Below are 22,444 nucleotides of genomic sequence, written 5' to 3'. Positions count from 1 at the left end.
ATCCAACCTCTGCTTAAAAACCTCCAATGAAGGAGAGTACACAACCTCTCAAGAGAGTCTGTTCCACTGTCAAACAGCTCTTGGGGTGCATACAGCGGGACCTCGGGTTAAGTACTTAATTTGTTCCGGAGTTCCGTACTTAACCTGAAACTGTTCTTAACCTGAAGCACCACTTTAGCTAATGGGGCCTCCTGCTGCTGCTGCGCCGCCGGAGCACGATTTCTGTTCTCATCCTGAAGCAAAGTTCTTAACCTGAAGCACTATTTCTGGGTTAGCGGAGTCTGTAACCTGAAGTGTATGTAACCTGAAGCGTATGTAACCCGAGATACCACTGTATACTAGTTTACAGCTGGTGTGTCCATATTTCCTGAGCTGATTGTGTTTCTTTGAGCAACATTTTGCGGTCTGTGGCTCAGTTACTTGTGTCACCCATGTCTTAGTAACACAAGTGTTTGTGGCAGGTACTAGCTAATCTTAATCAACGGATAAACTTCAATGTTTTAAAATACCTTCGGCATTTAAAATAGCTGTGCTTCCATATAAATATATTCCAATTACACATTTGCCAAAAAACAACAACAGTTTAACCTCTTGGATATCAAAGAATGTTCATATAGTTCTGTTTAGAACCTTCTTTTGGATAGAAGGTTGGTGTATCAAACAATATCTTATGCCTTCATGGAGACTTTATAGACAAAGCGTTCAGCAAATCTAACAAACTATTTATTTTAGGAGACATCTCAATTGATTTGTGTTAGATGTATGAGTGGGCAAAGCTTTTAGGATTACTGCCACAATCCATGCAACAGTGAAAGGCTCGCAAATTGCTATTGTTATTTAGTGACCAAAGAGTGGGCTGTATTACATTTGATGCTGGTTGACCAGGATTGTTTTTTCATGGAAATCAAAACCGTTTTAAAATGCAGTGACTCTTACATCTGCTATTTTGTTTAGCAGCAGGAGTTCTAACAAAGCTGCTGGAATAGAGACAGCACCTTACACAAAGAATCCCCCATTCCCTGCTGCGAGCAGACGATTTTTTAAAAAAACGTTTTATTTTATGAATGACGTTTCCGGAGTTGCAACATTCTCAGGCCTTTTGCTTCTCTCTTGCCAGCTTCCTTGAATTCCGACACCCTCACAGTGGATCTTCATTAGCACAGCTTGACATCCAAAACAGAGTTCAGTGATTTTCCACTTCTCCCTCTCTCACACCCTTGCCCCAGTTCATGCTGTGTGAATATTACCTGCCTTTTTAAGACAGAGCGTTTCTACAGATATTAGCACACTGAAGAGCTAAACTTTCCATTCCTACAGCTCCACGTGCCAGATCTGAACTGCAGGTCACCAGAGATTTTATCATCTGCATGCCCATGCAAAAACAACACTGAGCATTTCAGCTCTGTATCAATTGACATCTTCATAGTGCTAAGCAAACATTAATTAATCCTAACCACAGTCCTGCAGAGAAGGCAAGTATCTATATCCCCATTTTACTTACATAGGAGGAAAGGAGCCTAGTCATATGCAGATCCCTGTAATGACTGGCTAGCCAGCCAAGAACAAAACTCAGGCATCACTCCCAGCCTTTCGCTTTCTTGCAGTGCTCTAGTTTCAGGTTTCCCCTTTCCCCTTGATTTTTGATGGGCCTCCTGCCTGGCATTACTTTCTCCATACTCTAATCTCTCTTTTCTTTTCAATGTCTGCACAGACTCCTGCTTATTAATTAAGAGTGACACAGAGACAAGTGCCTTGTCCTGCTACCCCCCCAGTCTGGTGATCTGTTAAGCTCAGCATAGTCATTCTCCTGTCAATTAAAACAGCTTGCCCAGAGTAGCTGGTCTTTTCTACTGCTATCTCTCGGCTTCTTCACATGATGCAGCAATCCATGACATCATGGAGCTCTCTGTGTGCATGAAGGCTCATTTGTTTATCGTTCTTAAAAAGCATATAGGGTAGCTATCACTGCTACAGAGAATAAGGCCCTCATCTGCACTATATATTTAAGGCAGTATTGTACTACCATAAGCAGCCGTGGGAAACTGTAGAATCCCGGGAAGTGTAGTTTGGTAAGGGTTCTCAGAGTTCCCTGGGAAGAGGGATTCACCGTTAAACCACTCTGGGAATTGTAGCTCTGTGAGGAGAACAGTGGTCTCCTAACACTCCCCAACAAACTATAGTTTCCAGGATTCTTTGGGGAAAACATCACATTAACAATATTCCAGCTGTTAATATGAAACCAACGCAGTATGGGCTATGTATGGAAAGTTATTACAAGTTGTGTGCCAAGATGAATAATCCCAGGCTTAACCCTGCATAACTTGGACCTACAGATTTATGCTGCACATCACCCTAAACTGTATTGTTATAAATAATACTATTAATCACCGCTTGATAATACTATAGGCATGTATAAGTAGCACATACTTGTTTGGCTTAATATCTAAACAGTGTGCCAATCACACACAGAGAGAGAGGAGACATTCCTGTCTTTTTATAGCACTTAGTTATTAATGAATACATTTCATGCTCCAGGACATTTTTGCCAATGGCAGGTATGGGCTAGAATGGATCCAGGAGTTCACTGGATTCCTGGTTTACCATCCAAAAATGGAACAAACATTGCATCATTGAGGGAGTTGTTATTTTAATGTGGATTCCCGGACTATTCAATCAATTTCAACTGCATTCAGTGGGACTTCCCAAAATTGTCTCATTGTTTTAATTCATATGCTGGCCAGCCTAGCAGATTCTTGAATCCAGACATGTATTTCAATAATTTTAGCACAATTTTGTTTTGTAGCTTTGTTGTAGATAGTATGGCATTTTCTGCAATGATTAATCTCCCAGAGAGACTCTTCATTAATGAACTATAATTCATTATTTTGCCAGATCTGTTGGGCTTAGGGATGAGAAAGACATTCAGTATTGTTTTGTATTTAAATGTGAACTCACCTCGTTTGCACTTTCTGCAACAATATGTGAGGCAAAACACAGCTATACTTCCAAATACACCCTTCTCATTTTATGGTGCAGTTCATCAAGCAAAAAATTACAAACTAGAGGGGAATATGCATAAAAATTCATATTAGTGAAAATATCATTATAATGCTTTATAGGAGGGTAAATTGCTTCCAAAAAATGTATGTATTAGACCAAAATGTATAAAACACATACTAAGAGGCTGATGAATTTTCATGAGAACAAAAAATTAAAAAAAAAATGAATTCACACTGTGACCTAGAAATGTGGTGAATGGAAGGTAAGACTAGAAAATTGACAGATGGGGACCATCCTTAGAATGGCCACCCTGAGTTATAGCAGATACAGTACAATTTTGGTGGGCTGCTACTTTTCATGTGTATGTGTCAAATTTCATTAAGTCTTTGTTTCTCTCTATATCAGCACTGCTTCAGCATTTTAAAAGGATACAGACATATGGCAGGGGCTCAAAAATATCACAAGCAAAGAAAGGAGGGAAAACTTTTACTCTCTTTAGCACACAATTTTACATCCTGCAGTTAACGTTCATTGAATTGGTTTTTGACTTCAAAACATATGAGCCATATAAAACAGTGCTTTTTGATAATGAGTTCCGATAACAAGTTTATGATTACTTCTGAATTGCACTATAGCGGTAACACCCATAAAGGAAAAGTCATTGGAAAGTGAGGGCCTTATTGTACACATGAAATTAAGAGTACTGCAAATACAGTACAGTGGTACCTCGGGTTAAGTACTTAATTCGTTCCGGAGTTCCGTTCTTAACCTGAAACTGTTCTTAACCTGAAGCTCCACTTTAGCTAATGGGGCCTCCTGCTGCTGCCGCGCCACCGGGGCACGATTTCTGTTCTCATCCTAAAGCAAAGTTCTTAACCCAAGGCACTATTTCTGGGTTAGTGGAGTCTGTAACCTGAAGCGTATGTAACCCGAGGTACCACTGTAGTGAAATAGAACTTTGGATAACTAGCTAAGCAGATTCACTGGAATGCTTTGTTTCATTAAATCTGGGGCACTTTTCCTTTCCCCTCCCTTAAGCTCACAGGTTTTCAATCAGAGAATTGAAGAGTTGGAAGGGACCCCAAGGGTCTTCTAGTCCAGCCCCCAGCAATGCCGGCATTACATTTGCATTAGACACTTCTTACACCAGTTTTAGTAGTCTGTGCATTCATTCCTGAGACTAGTCTTCACATCAAGATTTCACGCACATCAGAAAGGCATCTATTTTCTTCTGCACTGCCTGTCAGCTGCAATCTCAGTTGCAACTTCAGGCTAGACTATATATAGTATCCGTGGGGATGCACCAATATCACTGGATCCACAGTGCCCAAAAGTTTCAGTAACTGTTACAACAACCTTTAAAGATCAGAAATTATCATTATCCCCATTTTGCAGATGGAGAGGATAGCTGAGGCAGAAGTTTGGCTGGTCTACCCAGGGAGCTTACTATTAAGGTGACAATTGAACTGGGGGGGTTAATGAAGACAATCCTCTTACAGCACAATCCAGTGCATGTTTACTCAGAAGCAAATGCCAATGTGTACAACAGAGCTTACTTCCAGGTAAGTGTGCATAAGAACGCAACCATTATCTATAATGCTATAATGACCCAAAAATCTATGCTGTTTTAGTGCACACCTGCCCTTGTGTCTAATTCTGCACATATATGCCAGCACTAGTTGGTAGGATCAAGCTGTTTCAGTTGCAATCCATCCAATTCCACACCCTCCTACTTTTATTCCCCACTAGTTCCCAAGATCACATTCTACTGTGGCTAATATCCAACCCAGGATGGTTGTTCCTATGCCTCTGCTTAACCTTCTGTGTTTATAGCTTTGTTGATAATCTCAAAGCTATCACTTTCTCTACTTTACACAGTCAGCCAATCCCCAGTAGTCTTAGTCATAGGACTCTCCCCTTGGTCCTCAAACTCAAGACTAGCTGCCCTTACATAACAAACCCATGAAGTAGATGTTTTATGCAGGAGGAATTAAGGCACAATGAGTTGTTCAGGCCCACCAAGAATTTCACCCTTCAGACCACAGTGTTTTGAATTTTTATGTGTTATGTGAAGGCCACAACAAGGTCTGTATTTCAGCCAGAAGTCATCAGTGGCTGAGCTTCCCCTGGCAAGATACACAAAACAAAATTGATGAAATGGATCCCAGTCCAGAGAAGGTTAACCATGACTAAGTCCCACAGTTGGGTTTTAGTTGGTTACGATAAGATAATTTGTCCACTGATTTCACTGAGACTTGAGCATTATTAACTTTATCTAGATTGGAGCCATTGCCTCTGAGCACAGCAGCTCCTCAGGGTGAGGTCAATGGCAAGGCATCCATGATATATGGAGTGGTATATTAGCCTTGGCACACTTTTGGAAATTAACTAGTAGCCACAGCTCTCCAAACTAGGAGATTCCTAGAACATAGGATTATTCCACACATGGCATCGTCCTTGCAAATCTGTATATCACCATGTATCTCAATTTCCTTGCAATCCTGGGGCCTTTCATCTTGAGCTATTTATTTCGCCATGGAAATGTGCAGCTGTTGGCATTTGCCCTTAAAGTCAGCAAATTGCCATATGGTTGTGCAGGTGTCACAGTCACCTTGAACGATTGCCTGTGACATGAATGATGCCACATTGGCCATCTTACTGATAGAAGAGGAGTTTTCCAGTTAAAGCAACTACCTAGAGGAATGGTGGATTTTCTTCCTCTGAAGGTCTTCAAGCTGGACTACCATCTCTATGGGGTGATCTAGCTCCAGATTTCCTGCATCAAGCAGCAGGTTACATTAGCTGTCCTACAAGGCCCTCTCCAACCTTTTGATTTAAGCAACACCACTCTCTCCCCATGCCAGTTCCATTTTTATGTTATTTATTATTTGTAAAACTTTGGAGCTGAGCATCCTTGCCGCTGTCCCCAGCAGAGACACACACACCAATTGCAACTTTCATGCAGGGGTCTGTTCACCTAAATACTAAAAAGCAGCAAGCCCCACCACTTTGCAAACATTCTTTTCTTCTTCTTGCAGCACAATTCAATGCAAGCTTACTCAGAAGTAGACTCTGTACAACGTGCTCCTTAGAAATAGTGCTTGGCATTTCTAAGTAGCCAGTTATAGGAAGTGTGCGCCTCCTCTCCATTTTTAAAAATACATATATCATATCGAAGTCTGTTTGAATATTGTGGATTTTGGCTTTATACTTTGTTGGTTTTTGATTCCTAGGTTGCTTCTAGATAACCTGCTTAATGTGCACCCATCCTGATTTGTTTGTGGAGAGATTAAACAATGCTGTATCAAGCATGTATTATGTTGGACTACACTTTCCCACCACTTTCCTTATTGCAAAAAGTCCAATCATTTGTGGAAGCAGGTTTGTTTTGCAACAACTCCCAATCCACAATCTGAATATGCCTGTATGTGACCAAATGCCATTAAAAATAATGACAACATCCATCTGTCAATCTATCTATCCACACACACATACACACTGTGGTGGAGCAAACCACACATCTCTTCTGTGAATGAAAGCTTGTGAGGATATTGCCCAGAGGCTAAAAGAAAAAGAAGAACCATGGGAGATATGTTCACTAGCTAAGCCCTTCTGAAATATTTTGGAGATAGGAAAGTCCTTCTTCACTATGGAGGTATGGAGGCAGCGATTTCTGTCCCATTCTGTGTTCCTCACAATCAGCACTTGTTTCATCTCTCCACAATTTGGCTTCTGCTAAAACCTTCCTTTTTTGTATTTCTAACTGCTATAGACAAAACTAACATAATAAAGTATGTAATTAATTATGCAATTAATTTCAATGCATATCAGTGGAAGGGAAACATCAAAAACAGTTATAGCAAATCCTGCTACATGATTGCTTACATGATTTCCATTCCTGACCTTGGGTGAACATGCGAATTTGGGCCATTTCTGCTCCCATGTCCATTTATTGAATTCTCTGACATCCCTACTCTTCACACACTTATCTTGAAACACACCCAAAGCATAAATACTCTACATTTAAAAAAACAACAGGGTTGTACCTTGGCATGGCTTTTAATTGAAAGAGAGACATTCAATCCCTTTGTATTTTTAAGAGAAGCTTTCCCAGTTCACGAGGCTAAACACACCCCTGTGCTAAGCACATAAAAAATATGAAAATGTTTGCATTCATTTAACACATAAACTAAATACAAAGAAACCATGGAATGAATTGCTGTTTATGTACACAAAGGAAAGGGAATGATTAACAATCAGCTGAAATAAACTTTGGGGTAGATTGTTAAAGCTTCAGCATGGGGCCTACACAAAATCTTTGGCTGGTACCCCTATCACTCATGACCGCGGCTCATTGCCGGCTCTCAATTTGGGAAAGCCTTTGGTCCTTTGGGCAAGGCCCCTTTTGACGCAGGCCTACCTCCTCCTTGCTGCCATTGTCACCTGCTGTTGCTCTCCTTGCCAATGCTGCCTTCTTGTTTGCCAAGGAGAAAACTAGCGAGCTAGTGAGCAGTGGCAGTGGCTGCTTCCTCCTCCTTACTGCACTTGTTCATCCTCTCTGGAACAACAAAGGAGAAAGTGGCAACAGTGAGGAGAAGGAGCAGGAGCTAATGGGGTCTTTGCAGTGTGACATCTCTTCAAACCGCTGGATACCAGCAGGTGCCTAAATACGTCAATCTCTGACACCAGCCTTGCCTCAGTCAAGAGAACTGCAGGTGCTCAAATGCACACACAACACATGCAAACACTGACTGGCCAGTTCATTTCAAAGGAAGAACCTGAACAATATGTGTGTATTTTTATGCATGCACATATTTATGGATGCTGCTTCTGAAAGCAGTGAATCAGAGTCCAAACCAAATCTTGTAACACGCACATGCACACACACACACGGGTTGAATTGTATTTTTTAAGAGATTTTTTAAAAACTATTTAAATGTGATTTTTTAGGGGGGGGTTGAAAAGAAAAGAAAAGAAAACAATACAGCTTAATGCAGAAACAGGAAGAACTGGACTTAAGATTGAACACTTCCAAAAGTGTCACTGACTAGAAACAGACTGATTCATCCATTCCCATTTCCAATTTAAAAAAAAAATTCTGTTTACACATTCAACTGGAGTCTATAGCTTTCCTCCCTCCTTCTAAGAATTAGTACAGCTTTGGGGATCCATTAATATAACTGAGCTTGACAAATGTCCATGGTGCTTTCCTAGGACAAAAATCAGCTTGTCTTCTAGCAAAAATTTCATGATCCGTTTCTAGATTATTCTTGCATATATATTTTTTCTCACCAATCTATGTATGTGGTCAATTTATAGTTTAAAATACTTTTTCACACGCACACCCATATATGTTTTCCACTGAAGTCTGTGCTTTTTCCGAGACCCACCCAAATTCCAGTACTTGGCTGGCGAATGTGCCAAGTTTTCTTGCTCTCTATGCAACAGATGGAAAAAAAATGCCCCCCTTTTTTTCCATTTCTGCACATTCTTGGAGAAAGGAAGGAAAGTGCTCCAGAGGAATTTGGTCCTACCTGTTGTTTCAAATGTGAAACATGAAAGCGTCTCAGAGCAAGTAGCCTAGTGCCTGCAAGTGAAACTGTGTTCTACAAGAATCACTGAGATTGAGTATGATTTCCAGAAATAAGAGTGACCATGTTTCAAAAGAATTATAAAACAAGAAGAATGCAAGATGCCATGATTCTTTGTTCCAGTTCAATACTATGTCAATGAGTCCCTTGAATTCATTGATGTTTTATGAGGGAGGTGAAAACATCAAAGCTCAACAGGGAAAACTATTGAGTTTTCCATAATGAAATGATAGCTTTCAGCTGCAGCTTCACATCCTTTCTTTAATGAAAAGCAAGTTAATAGATTTCAGCATTTCATGAAAGGCAGAGAGTTTGGCTGTCTTTTCCTTATGCTTATGCTTGAAGCATAGGAGACAAGGGATGAATTTGTGGAAGCTGAGTTGAAGGAGCCCACATACTGGCACTGTTTTCAGATGATAACTCCTCCTTTACCTCCTGAATGGCTTTGACTTTCCAGACCAGCATGCTTGACAAGTGACCAGCCCACTGACAATGATGATTTTCCTTCTCGGCATGGACACTGCCTGCTGCTGGATGCTAGCTTGCATTGTGAGCTTACCTAAATCTCTTTCTCACTTCTGGAAGATGTAACCAGCATGTCAGGGAAATATAACAAAGAAAGAGCCCTAGAGGCTTCCAGCACTGCTCTAACCCATACTTCCCCCTATTTTCAAAGTCCAGAAGCCTTCTGTAGCTAAAATGACATCCACTTGAGGGAGTTATCAGCCCACAAGAGGGAACCCCAAAGTTTGCTGGAGTACAACTTTATTTGGGTGTGGGCCATTTCTATGAGGATTGAGCATGGCCACATAATGCTGACCAGCTCTTGGTTGGAGGGAGAGATGGAATGCAAATAAGGCTGCAGTCCTATCTGGCTGTAGGCCCCATTAAATTCAATAGGTCTTACTTCCACTCAAAGCAGGAAACATGCTCCAGAGCAAATAGAAAAAGCTGGCTGGAGGTGCCAGGGGATAAATGGAGCATATTTATAGATGACCTTGAAGTTCTCGCTTAGATTAGGACAGGTGTAGCATTTTTTTCCAGGACAGAGAGAACATAGAATCAAGTGCAGGAATACCAGAAAAGACAGTTAGGCTATAGGGAGCCAATAGGTTGGGGACAAATCATGGCTTAGGGTAGAGAGGGGACACACACATGGCTACACACCTATCAAAGAAACAAGGCAAAGCAGGCTGAGGAAAACAGACAGAGAGTGAGAGGCAAAACAACTTACACTCAGCAAAACGTGCGCCCAGCTAACCAGCAGCCTCTTCCTGCTTCTTTTTCAGGGGCTGGTGGATGGGGGAGAGGGAAATACCAGCAAATGCTGTCAGAGCCATCAAATAAAATTAGTTCCACCAGGTCTCATTCGACATCCTAAGAAGAGTTGAGTCATCCTTTTGCTCTATTTTGTGTTATACTACTGTTACTCTGTGTACGGTGATGCTTCCTAAAGAGCTGCAGATTGTTGCCATAGGAGGCAGGAATACCTCTTTGACCTCCCAGTCTATGTGCAGATGGAGTCAGTGTGTTTATTCCCTCTTCTGTGCCACATAACAGAGTGTGCCCCCTCCCCTGCATATCTGATGTCGGGTAGGACTGCTGACCAATTTTGGGCCAGGGACAGCAGGATCCTGCACATCTCGGAAATGTAAGGCTTCCCCTAGGGAAGTTTTGCTAGTCTTCTGGGATAATATGTGGCATCTTCTTTGCTTTTCTTGCTCCACTTTTGTCCTCCAGAGCCCAAAACAAGGCAGCAATGCCCACTCAGTGTTCCTGCTGTTGTTTTAGTTCAAACTGTGCCCATCTAGTTCAGCTTAGCTCTGATTAATGTAATGGGAAGGAAGGGTGGGGTCTCTATAACAGCAGAGACACACACCCCCCATTCTACGCTGCAGGTACAATTCAAATCACCCTTGCCTGTGGTTGTGTGTCAGTGAAGGGCTTGGTTCCAATTATTGCAGAGTTAAATGCATGCTTAACTGTCCTGAAGCATGTGCACAGCATCTAAAAATTACGGTAGAGAAAACAATGGAGTCCAGCACAGCCAAAATCCCTTCCATGGATGCGCATCAAAGAAACTTCAGAATGCTTTTAGAAACATAATTTGGGGATTAGGTGGTAGCTGACTATCCTTTGTTATGGAAAGTTTTGCAATGCTACATTTCAAAAGAAGACAAATGAAAACCTCTGCATTATCAATTGCAAAATGAGGTGGTGTGGTGCTTGTTTATTTACATTTCATGCTATCTTATCTTTATTACTGTTCTTTTACAGTCCTGTCTCTGCTCAAAAGTTCAACAATCTTGAGAACGTCAAACGCTGAATCCTGAAACGATCGTGCTAAATAATGTAGGACTGTTCACTGTCGCTGAGCAGATTTCTATAATCAGATCCAGGCAATGGTAATGTGACAATCTGAACACATAACTGTGTGTTTCATTGACTTTTCCAGGACTAAAGGAAGGTGGGAACTTACTGTGGTGTTTTCCAAGTCACCTGTTGCAACAGAACAACAAATATTAGCCTTTGCCAAATACTTCAGTTATGTACTAAGGCTGATGATGGATATCAGCTGAGTTGAGACTGGTGGGAACAGAACATAAACACTGATATGGCAGTGCAGTTGTGGAAAATAAGCATACAAGGAATGGCCATTAAGATTCTACAAATGATTTCCAAACCTAAATTCAAATACAGTGGTACCTCGGGTTAAGTACTTAATTCATTCCAGAGGTCCGTTCTTAACCTGAAACTGTTCTTAACCTGAAGCACCACTTTAGCTAATGGGGCCTCCTGCTGCTGCCGCGCCACCAGAGTACGATTTCTGTTCTCATCCTGAAGCAAAGTTCTTAACCCGAGGTACTATTTCTGGGTTAGCGGAGTCTGTAACCTGAAGCGTATGTAACCTAAAGCGTATGTAACCCGAGGTACCACTGCACATAAGATGAATTTGATAACTACAGTACCACAGTGTTTTTGTTCTCATACACTGTATGTGGTTCTTGACTGGACAGCATAGGAGCATCCTGAGTTAGTTTATTTGTTGGTTTCCCACTTTGTTCATTGAAGGCTGCAAACTGATACCCACTTACCTGGGAGCAAGCCCATTAAACTCAGTGGAGCTTATCTCTGAGCAGCCATGTATGTTTGTACTGCAAATTTGGTAAATGTGCAGTGATGCATTGAGACCTAACTGACCACTAACCAGTGCTATCCAGGGAATTTTATTTTGACGTGTGTTTCAATCATCTGCATGACACAGGAAAAACAAAATGCAACCAATATGTATGAAGATAGGGCTGGCCGACATTTTATCTTTTCTGTATTAGAAGCAATAGCTGCTGAAATCATCTGTGAGATTATATAGTGCCTTCTTAGGCATCTAGTCATCCTGTCTAACCACCAAACCACATCCAGGCAATGGACTGGTGGTCCACAAACAGAGAGCAGGTGCCCTGATTTAAGGTGCCTGCAGCACAATATCACTACATCATCTGAGCAAATGAAGCTAAACAAAGCCTTCCCTCAAAGAAAAAAGTCCAACAACAAGCCCACAGTCACCCTCCAAGACATTAGCTAGTTTGACCTGGTGGAAAATTCCTCCCCTGGCCTAAAATATGGCTGTAAGCCTTGAGCAAAAGCCATTCATCAACTTTTTTCAAGGGAAGACTTACCTAAGGCCCCACGCTACTGATCTGCCTCTAGCTATAGAGGACCTTGATGCCCTGAAACTCAAGGAACAGTCTAGATAAAGGTAGGAAGTTTTCTCATTGTGATAGAAAGCTTAAGTAACTCTGATGGACACCAAGGGGATTTAAATTTGGCTGCATTCTGCCCATGCATCATACTTCTAGGCATGCCCTATTAGACAAACACATGGGACAGCAGAAGGTCACATCCACACCATACTTTTAAAGCACATTTAAGGCACATAGCTCTCTCCAAATAATTCTGGGAAGTGTAGCTAAGTCACAAAGGTACAATTCCCAGCACCCTTGAACCCCCAGGATTCTTTGGGGAAGCCATGTGCTGTAAATGTATGGTGTGGACAGTCAGAAATCCCAAGTAAGCAGGAAAATATCATAGAAAGAAACCCCAAATGGGAAGACTAAAGGATGTGACTGGGCCATGGAGTTCTGGCAGTGCAGACGACAGGTACAAGCCCTCACTTAGGCTAACAGGGTGAAAGGAAGCAAGCAGCCTGCTTGTCCTTATTGGGGGGAGTAAAACAGGGGCCAGGAGTTGCATGCTATAACCATGCAGCCCTGTCCCAATTCTGCCTCCTCCAGGATCCTTTAAGGTATGAGGGGGTCTGTCACCTTCAATCACTCATTTTGGGTGGGTAATGGGATAGCAGTGCTTCCACCCATTCAAACAAATCTTCCAAAGGACTCTTGGAACTGCAAAGGGTGCAAAGGCCTTCAGAGCTTACAGCATCCTGAAGTGGGAAGAAGTTATGGTTGGAGATGTACAAATCATCTCTCCCTCCCCATGCTTTAGTCCCTTTAGTTTGGGACTAGGTAAGGAGCTTAGCTCTTCAAATCTGAGTTGTTCAACAGCAAAGTTTCAATACCGTCAGGGCAGAGCTTACGGTAATTCTTTCCCAACCCTGAACCTGGGTGGTGTATCTATGATCTAACAGAAGAAGGAAATGGATGAAAGGATGAAAGATGAGTGGCACACATCTCCAACTCCAGTTCTCCTCTCCCTGCAATCCTTTAAACTCTTAGGGCTTGTCTGCCCCCTTCTTCATTTTAAAGGGTCCTTTGTGAATGGTTAATGGAGACTGTAGTGGAAAGCACTTTCTCCAGCACAAATTAACCTTCCTCCCACAAGCTGTGAACAGAGGAAGTGGTCTTATGCCAAGTCCGACTCTCAGTCCATCTAGCTCAGTATTGTCTACACCGAGTGGCAACAGTTTGAGGCAGGGGTCCTTCCCAGTCCTGCTTTGATTTGCCAAAGGTTGCACCTGGGACCTTTTGACAATGAATATATTCATTGCCAATGAATGACAGCCCTTCACATGAAAGGGACAGTTCCATATAATAGCTTATAGGATCCTGGAGCAGGGAGTCCCTAGGTTTATGGGATGTGCACCCAAGCCCAGTGTTCCACCCGTTTTCACAAAGAAATCAGGAAAACAGCAAATTCCTTCCCCAACTCGCTGTGCTGGAGGATTTAAGGCAGGGGTGGCCAATGTGGTACCCTCCAGATTGTTGCTGGACTCCAATGCCCACCTTGACCACCGGCTCTGCTGATTGACGTTAGTGTCAACAACACCTACAGGGCACCAACATTGGCTACCACTGGTTTGATGAATGTTTGCCCCAGCCCCATTCTCAATGACACAGCAAGAGCATGAATTTCCCCCTTATTTATTCTCCCTTCCCATCCATTCCTCAGTGTCTCCCATGCTGTAGAAACAAAATAGTAAAGTGCTGCTTGAGTCTGTAGTAACTCATTCATGAGTGTTCCTTCTTTCCAGTAGGTTAGGAACAGAACAGCAGGGCAGCAGCCTTCAAGCACTTGACATTTAATGGGTTCTGTGAGATGGCAAACTTTGATTTTAACTCTTTAATACAGAAACTTGTATCTGGTATATTTCTGCGTTTAATTTCTGCATATAGAGAGACAGACAAAAATACTTTGGGGCAAGAGAGAAAGGAGAAATAATATAAAAATGCCCATATTTTACTTAGGTGGCTTTTTTAAAAAGCCAAAAATGATTTGAAACACACAGTCTCAGGGCAGTATGTAGAATAGTTAATTTCTGTTGTTTTTGGCTCAACACCTCAGCACCGTCTGGTACTTCAAGGTTCAGCTCTCTCTTTCTTACCAGAGGCTGCCGGCTGTCTGTGTTAGCTAAAGATATCTGGGGCAATAAAAGTGGAAGAAACAGCACTATCTATAAAATCAGGACAAACAAAAAAGAAGTTTGGAGTCCCTGAGTTTATGATTGCCACAGTGACTTGTTTCTTTGCTTGACTGAACAAGTTTAAAAGATCTGCTTTAACCTGTTTTAACCAGGATCAGATACAAAACCTGAACCTTGGACACATTTAGGTCTGTCCAAGCCAAATCTAAAAATGTGTACGGTCTTTGGATGTGTGTCTTGTGTACTTGTGTACTTGTTTGAAGTAATTCTGGGTTGGCCAGAGACAATTTGTGGTGCACCTACCTCAATGCTTCTTGAACAATTTTGGGGTTTTTTCTGGATTTTTTGGTCATCAAGAGCCCTTTTACAAATTACTACGGAAATTACTGTTATTAATTTGATTTCTTACTCCTCCCCACCCCCCTTCACCCCGAGGTCCTGCAAGGGAAGCACATTTTGGACACTGCTGCTAGTTAAAGGAACAGGGTTGCTTGGCATGATTTGTACAATTTTGTTAGATTGTATTGTAAGCTGCCTCAGAGAGTCTTTGACTGAAAAGGGACATGCACAGAATGAAGTGGTCAACTTAGGTGGTAGAATTTTGGACCGTACCTTTTCAGAATTCAGTGGGGGTGTACATCTATGTGTCATAAATTTGATTGCTCTACATAAATGATTTCCTACATGTATTAAATTTCCTACAGCATTAAAACTTCATAATGTGCTGGTTCAGGCAATTTTTAAAGTGCAGGGAGTAGTCAAAAATTTTGCCTCTCACCTGCAACAATCTAAAGTAGTTTAGTCTAGAATTCTTAACCCTAGTATTCTGCCATATTCTGTGTTATGTCTAGGATGGATCTTATTACATTTTCCCCAGATCCATCAGGATGTGCTAAATGTTTGGGATCAACACTTCATGCACACAAATTTTCAGTTATGTAGATATATCATATCTCAGACAAAACAATATCTATGTAGTTAAAGAATTCAGGCCAACGACTACTGTTTCTTTCTCTAGGCCTTGCATGTTCTTCCGCATATGAATGGATGCCTGGTCATAGCATTTTTATTTACAGTTTTTTTAAAAAAAAACTTACAAATTAACATTGTTTAGTGAGCTTTTCTCACTTTTGAAGGTATATCAGAAATCACAAAATGCTATTGGACAAACCTAGCAAAATCAAAAGCTCTATATCCCACTATTTTTAATGTGAGAAATGTAATCATGTGCTTAATTCTGCCATATAAATGAACGGGAATTGAATGTAAGCTGTGCACTAAGATGTTTATCTAGTTGCGAACTAAGGCATTTATTTATTATGGTATTGTTTAATGTTCATTCCTCTGTTTAAGATTGATGGCTTAAAACATGAATAGTAGAGATACTGAAAGTAAAGGCATCATGATTTGAACAGCAAAGGGGCACAATTTATATCAATAAATCAAACAGAAAAAGGTTAACCCATTGAAGTTAAAAATAGCATAGCATACATCTTCCCGTTTCACATTAAACATCTAGATCTGTTGTTTTCTGGAATTAGCCCAATGTGGAAAATATTAATTTTGCTATAAATCTGTTTTAAGGCGTACGTTCTAAAAGGGGATACATGACTAAGTTGCCGCAAATTAATGGTGGGCTTTGCAATTCTATCTTACTTTTCATACGCTTGGAAATAAGACGGTCGTATTCTTCATGCAAGTGTTGTTTATTTTATGCCTCCTTATAATTAGTACAAAAATTCTTGTGGAATACCTTCTTATGCACATAGTTAATAGAGACTTTAAAGAGTTCTGATCGAGTTAAGAAATACAGCAATTAAAGATGATTTTTTTAAAAAACCAAAAGGAAAAGTGAACAGAAAAACAACACCAAGGTCTTTGAGCAGAATAAGCATTTGGAAACACTTTTTAAAAACAAAACAAAAAACACCCCAGTGGCCCAAGAAAAGGACTGGCAAAGTAAAGTTCAGGGATTTATCACCGTCACCACCCTGTAGCACCTCAGATCATCAGGATAACCCATCAAGAACTACATACCTTTATTTTTCTTTCCCCAGACAGAATTTCATCAGCACTCAGCAAGCTTGGCTTCCCAGATAGTTTGAGTAACTTTAAAAGGGATTTTAAAAAAAAGAAATAATCAGGACAAGTCTTAATCATCAGCTTTGCATTTCTGTGCAATGTTGTTCAGCTATTGCTAAGGAACTATGCATTCCTCCTTATAATTTCCTCTTACCTGTAAAAGAGCAAAGTTCAGATTCCTTTCTTGAAGTTACTCTCATGTCAAGCTGGATGGCCCTTCCTTGAAGGAGTGTGTCCCTCAGGTAATGTATCTGTGCGTGCTTTTGAAAGCCCTCCTTCCCCTCCACACTCCCACCCAACGTCCCCTCGTACTTGCTGTCAGTCAAAAACAAGTTAGAAAGAGCCTTTTCTGAGTTGGAATTACCTGAATGAGGAAGCCAGAGGGAGGGAAGGAATCTGAGAGGAGACTTTGTGATTTCAGCAGCATGTCTTAAGGAAACCTACAGCGAAGACCAGGAAACCGTATAATTCTAATGAATTCAACACCCTGTCAGGAGCTGAGCAAATACCTGATTGAAAAGAAACTGATGTACTTTCAGAGGGTGTCAGTTAATCTTTGAAGAAACTTGATCAAAGTCCCTTCATGACCTTATTGCCCAAATAAACAAGTGTAAAAATCTTGATATTATCCTTTTAAAAAAGAGAAAGAGAAATGGCTGAATATTCCTTCCTTTTAGGGAAATAGCAGGTTGATTGTGAGGCAAATACACAGCAGGTCTAGCTTAATGTGCAGGTCTGGTAATAACCATGGACAGAGTCGATAGCCCAGAATATCGATGGTTCCCAGCTGATTGCTGGCACTGCTGTTTCTTTTTGATCTCTTGTGTGTGGCATTTCCTTTGTTATTTGCAAGACATGAGAATTAAACATTGGGAAACACTGAGTGTTGAGAAAGAGAGCTATATTTTGCCACTCTTAATGGTTCCAGGATGTCTTGGGCATTATGGTTTTTGATGTGATTTCCAGAAGTAAATCAGTAAAATGTAGAGAGAAATAGGAGACATTCGCCTTTCAGAAGACTCAGTCTGCTAGCCCTGGAATATTGTTCTCTGATATACACATTACCTTTCACTTTTTAAAAAACAACAACACTTGTTTACAAAAACAATTACAATTGATTTGTGGCCCTAAAAAGGGTCCCCAAAGCAGCTTTAATAAAAACAATCATAACCAATTCGAATACAATAAATCCAGGAGCAGAATAAAGAAAGCACTAACATAGCCACCAATAGGAGAACAACAACAACAACAACAACAACAACTATATTCAGATTAAAAGCTAGTCTCAACAGTATGCCAAAATAGTAGGAGTATGTAAAAGCCCCAGATGAAGCACTCAGCTAAAGTGAACGGCCCTACTTTGGAGCTATTCAGGCTATTCAGAATACAAGGCAAATTGGATCTGAGGTGAAATAGGCTGGTCCCAAAGTTCTAGATTTGCCTCAGAGATTTGGAAGGGTATTTTAATTTTTAACTTTTTCTGATATGTTTGATACATTTCTGAACCTCCTTCAAGCACTCCCAACCTGAAGAAGCAACTCCCCCAGTATCAACCATCTCGGGTCCCAAGATCAGCTGGGCTGCTGCCTGATTGGTAATGGCCTGCGGCAGGGCCTTCTTGGTGGTGGCTCTCCATTTGTGGAATACTCTCCCTGGTGAGGTGCTTCTGGCTCCCTCACTGACAGTCAGAAGACATTCTATTGGACTTGCCCCACCCCAGCCAGCAGTCGCTGCAGCTTTTAATAAGTGAATGTAGGGAAATGGTTAACACAGAGTTTGTTGCAACATATCCACTAGACATCCACTATTGCTCCTTCCAATTCCCCAATTTTTTAAAAAGTAAATAATTAAACAAAAAAGAGTCGGACATGACTAAACGACTAAACAACAACAACAACAGAAATGCATTATAGAGAATCACTGTTGCTTGTTCACTCTCCCCCTCTCTAGGAAGGTCACAAAACAAATACTAAGCCTAGACGCAAACACAAAGTTCCTCAAAGTAAGAAATGCTCCCTGTTGTTGCCCTGGCCTTCAGGGAAACAACTTTGAGCAGGCTTAGAATCAATGTATGATTCTGTTAGGCTAATGCTACTACATAGGGCTGCTTTTGAAGTAGTCCTGACTCCTCTCATATCTGCTATAGTAGCTGTGCAGGGCAGGCCTCATAACAACAAATGGAGTAAAAGCATTCCTACCAGGACTGACTATCCAACAGCCCAGTCAGTCACATGGCTTTTCTGCTTAGAGACACATGGGAAGAACCTCTTTCCAAGCTACAAAGGCATGAGCGAAGAGCAAATGAAAAACACAATCAACCAGTGACATAGCATGGGTTGCCAGTGCCCAGGGCCACATGGAGGGGGTGGGCGAGAGGCAAACAAAGTACACATGCACATTCAACTGCCTAACAGTGTCCATGTCACCCAGGAGATTGCAAGCCCAGACATAAGAGAAGAAGAGTCATTCTGTTGAGACATAAGAGAAGAAGAGTCATTCTGTTGTCTGGAGAGCTCACTTTCTGTTCAGTGGAGCCCAGTGATGGAAGTGCACTGCTGTATTGAGGCAGCACTGGGTGTTGAATTTTTTTATGCCCCTAACAATTTTGGGCCCAGGACAACCGCCCCTGTGCCCCCCACAACCACGCTACACCAATAAAATGAACTTTTGAGAAACAAAGCATGGTTTGTGCGATCATCTGTGGTAGTTATTTGAATGGCTAAATTTACTGCTCTGTTCTATAGTATCGGTGGACTGTGTGCAGACTTAAGCAGGCACCCGGATAAAGAATTATCATGTTATCAATGCATAGATAGCCAGAGACCTTTGCTTTAAATTACCAGCGTGAACAATAAACTTTTATCTAGGGATGGTTCCTGGAGGCCCATAAAATGGCCTCTGACCCTGCTTCTGTTTTCATTAGAACATTAGCCAGGGGAGAGGGACAGGCTGGGGCTGGGCATCATTCCTTCTAGTAGCAAATGCAGGTGGTTGCGTGTCCATCAGTCTGGAAGCCAAATGAGGCAACTCCCAAATAAGGGAGCAAGTTTCAACATACCTGGAGGGCTCCCTAGATATATTGGTAAATTAAAAGAAATGAGAACTTTAAAAAAATAAAACCCCAAAGGCCTAACAAGTACCTGTGAGGGCCTAGACTTCCAGGAATGTTGATAGCAGTTGTGCCTAGAGGGTGTAAAGGACGTTGGGCAGGCTGTATGAGGGCTCCTCCAGAAGACTGGGTCCCCCCCCATTCTCCCCCCCCCCAGTTATCAATGCAGAAGAACATTCTTCTTTCGCCTCCTAGTACAATTAGCAGTCAATCCAAGCTGCATTCCAAATGCAAATCTTGAGGAATTTTCCAACACAAGGTGACCTTTATCATTGCAATGCCATAGGGAGTCAGGGGGCGTTAGAGAGCAAGTATGGTGCAGTTGTAAGCACGTCAGACCAGGGCTATTCATGAAACTCGCTAGATGACCTTAAGTCAGGTCAGGCCCATCACTTACTCTATTCCACTCTTTGTTGGACCACAACTCCCATCATCCCTGACCATTGGCTAAACTGGCTGGGGATTATGGAAGTTGCAGCCCAACAACACTGGGGACTCAAAATTGAAGAGTGCTGCTTAGTCTACCTCACAGTGCTGTTCTGTGAACAAAATGGGGAAACCATGCATGCTGGTCTAAGCTCACTGGAGAAAAGGTGGAGTTAAAATGTGTGTGTAACACATGCACCTTCAAATTGCCTCTGAGTCCATCAGTTTCTCAGCAAGCCAGATCTCGCTGCTAAAAATGGAATGAGGCTTTACAGCTAGCTGAGTATTTAACCTTTCAAACTTTTACGGCCTGTGAAAAATGGAGTTCTCAATTAGTGATTCTGGAAGGAAATATCACTGCATGGTGGTCTAAAGGACTGTCATCTGACTCTTCTCAGAGACTGCAAAATTCAGGGCAAGTTTTGTTGAACTATTGGACTTGTGTAAATACTTGGATGGTAGTGTCAAGAATCAAGAAAATCACTGAGACTACCAAAAGTTAAAGTTACACTAACACAGGGACAGGGAACTTCTGTCCTCCAAGCCTTTTCATCTGGTCCCCAGGGCACTAGCCAGGTCTCACCCCTAACCTACCCTGCTCCACACCCTCTGTGGGTGGCTTTTGCCCAGCTACAATATGTCATTAAACTGTTATAATACCCCTTGGTCCCTGGGTGGTGGATAGAGAAATGGGTGTGTAGAACCCACTGGTTTTTTGTGTGGCTGGAATGTGGTCTACAATATAAAGGTAAGAGTCGCATCCATTGATTCACTCATTTTTGCCTATGACATGCACATATTTTTTCTGGTCTCCACCAACCACCGGTATGCAGCCCCCATGTACAAATGTAACCCTCAGAACTTCACCCTAACATTAAGGAAAAATTGCTTTGAAAGTGGCACAGTAACCCCAAATGACTGGTAGGCACATGTCTTCTGATTGCCACTTGCAGAAAGGATGTGGGGGTATCTGTTGTCTTTGCTCAAGCTGGTGCAGGCTTCCTGGAGTGCTGTTCCTGGGGTATTAAAGCTGTTGCTATGAGAAGACCCAACATTTTCCCAGCTCCTTTCCAACCCCATCCTCAGTCGAAACCACAGGCTTGATGAACTTGCATAGTGATGACACTTCCTTGCTACATACTTGCTACCTTATTTAAAATCTATGGAAAAATGCTGGCCAGGGGGGATAAACCTATGTGGGTGTGGGTGCGTAAATACTTCAGCCCATTATGACATGTATGAGGAAATGGCAATGAATTATAATCTCGTCCAGATTTTATATACAGTATCTGAAGAAATCTGTAATGGTAGAAAGAAGTATGAAAAAGTGATCAGATTGTGATTAAGGGGATGAAAGGGACATCTTTTTAATCTAGGTGAGACAGAATTACCTGGTTATCTTGGACAACCATCTCAGAGAATCCAAAAATATTGACATACTATCAGCAGAACACTTACAAAGCCAATGGTAGGATGGGGCTGGAGATCCTTCAAAGAAGTGCAACTCTGCAAAGTTACAAGAAGAAAGAACAAAAATGGACTGAAGTGGAACTTAATAAGCACAAGTAACCTCAACAACTCATCACAATAGCCGGTCAAATCCATATACAATGAAAAATATTGTGGGTTTTGTTTTCTGAGTATATTCAATTTTACCCCTTGATCCATTTTATAATGTGATGTTTTAATGCTAAAACATACAAAATATATAACTTTTCTATAAATTGTCAATAAAAAAGAAAGAAAAATGGGTAATGGAACAAGCGATCAAAATAGCAATGACAGCAAAAATGTTTCAAGAATAAGTTCTGATGTGATGAGAGCACTGAGAGTGCAAAATGTGTATTTGGGGCTTTATAAAGCTCTAGGCAAGTGACTCGGCAGGAAACACCAGCACAGTGGGAGGGCACAGCTTTTGCTGAGTTAATCAATTATAAAGCAGCAGATATTAAAATGTACAGAGCATGGATCCCACAACTGTTGTGGAACAATAGCGAAGCCCCCATTCTACCCTGCCAAAAAACTGTACATACCTCTAAGATGCAAGAAATCTCTCATATTTCCCACAGATAACAGCAAAACCTTCCAGAAGAACATGGCTATTAATCTATGACAAAAATACTGGTAACACCAAAAGTCCCATTTTCTGAAGAGAAGATTGCAGGGAAGATGTCTGATTCTGTTTGCAACAATGATTAGACAAGAAACAGAAACGTGTGCCAATATTTTAATGCGCAACTTGAGAATAATTGTTAGACCCGTATCTTAACTGTTGCTTGTTGTTGTGAACATAGTTCTTGGTGGAAAATGCAGTGAAAATCATGGCATTATCTCCCAGCAGCTCTCACAATATTGTAG

At 41.4% G+C, this 22,444-nt stretch overlaps 1 protein-coding gene across 7 annotated transcripts in view; it reads right to left on the bottom strand.

Annotated features, from left to right (window-relative positions):
- KCNJ15 (potassium inwardly rectifying channel subfamily J member 15) overlaps positions 1-22,197 on the bottom strand; it is a 32,448-nt gene extending 10,251 nt beyond the window's left edge. The window contains exons 1-4 of one of the 7 annotated variants that reach the window (XM_082221282.1): positions 16,916-17,206; positions 16,507-16,578; positions 9,826-9,883; positions 7,421-7,558 (exon numbers count right to left, since the gene is read on the bottom strand). In XM_082221282.1, the coding sequence (XP_082077408.1) occupies positions 7,421-7,437 (17 nt within the window). In that variant the 5' untranslated portion in view covers positions 7,438-7,558; positions 9,826-9,883; positions 16,507-16,578; positions 16,916-17,206. Of the gene's footprint in view, positions 1-7,420; positions 7,559-9,825; positions 9,884-16,506; positions 16,579-16,705; positions 16,826-16,915; positions 17,207-22,119 lie in introns of those variants that run through there. The other 6 variants (XM_082221284.1, XM_082221283.1, XM_082221287.1 and 3 more) reach the window with 6 other exon arrangements.
- Between the last annotated feature and the right edge of the window lie 247 nt (positions 22,198-22,444).

Source organism: Podarcis vaucheri (genome assembly GCF_965113315.1).
Source record: "Podarcis vaucheri genome assembly, chromosome: 4".
Lineage (NCBI taxonomy): Eukaryota > Metazoa > Chordata > Lepidosauria > Squamata > Lacertidae > Podarcis > Podarcis vaucheri.
This window is presented reverse-complemented; position numbering and strand designations above follow the sequence as displayed.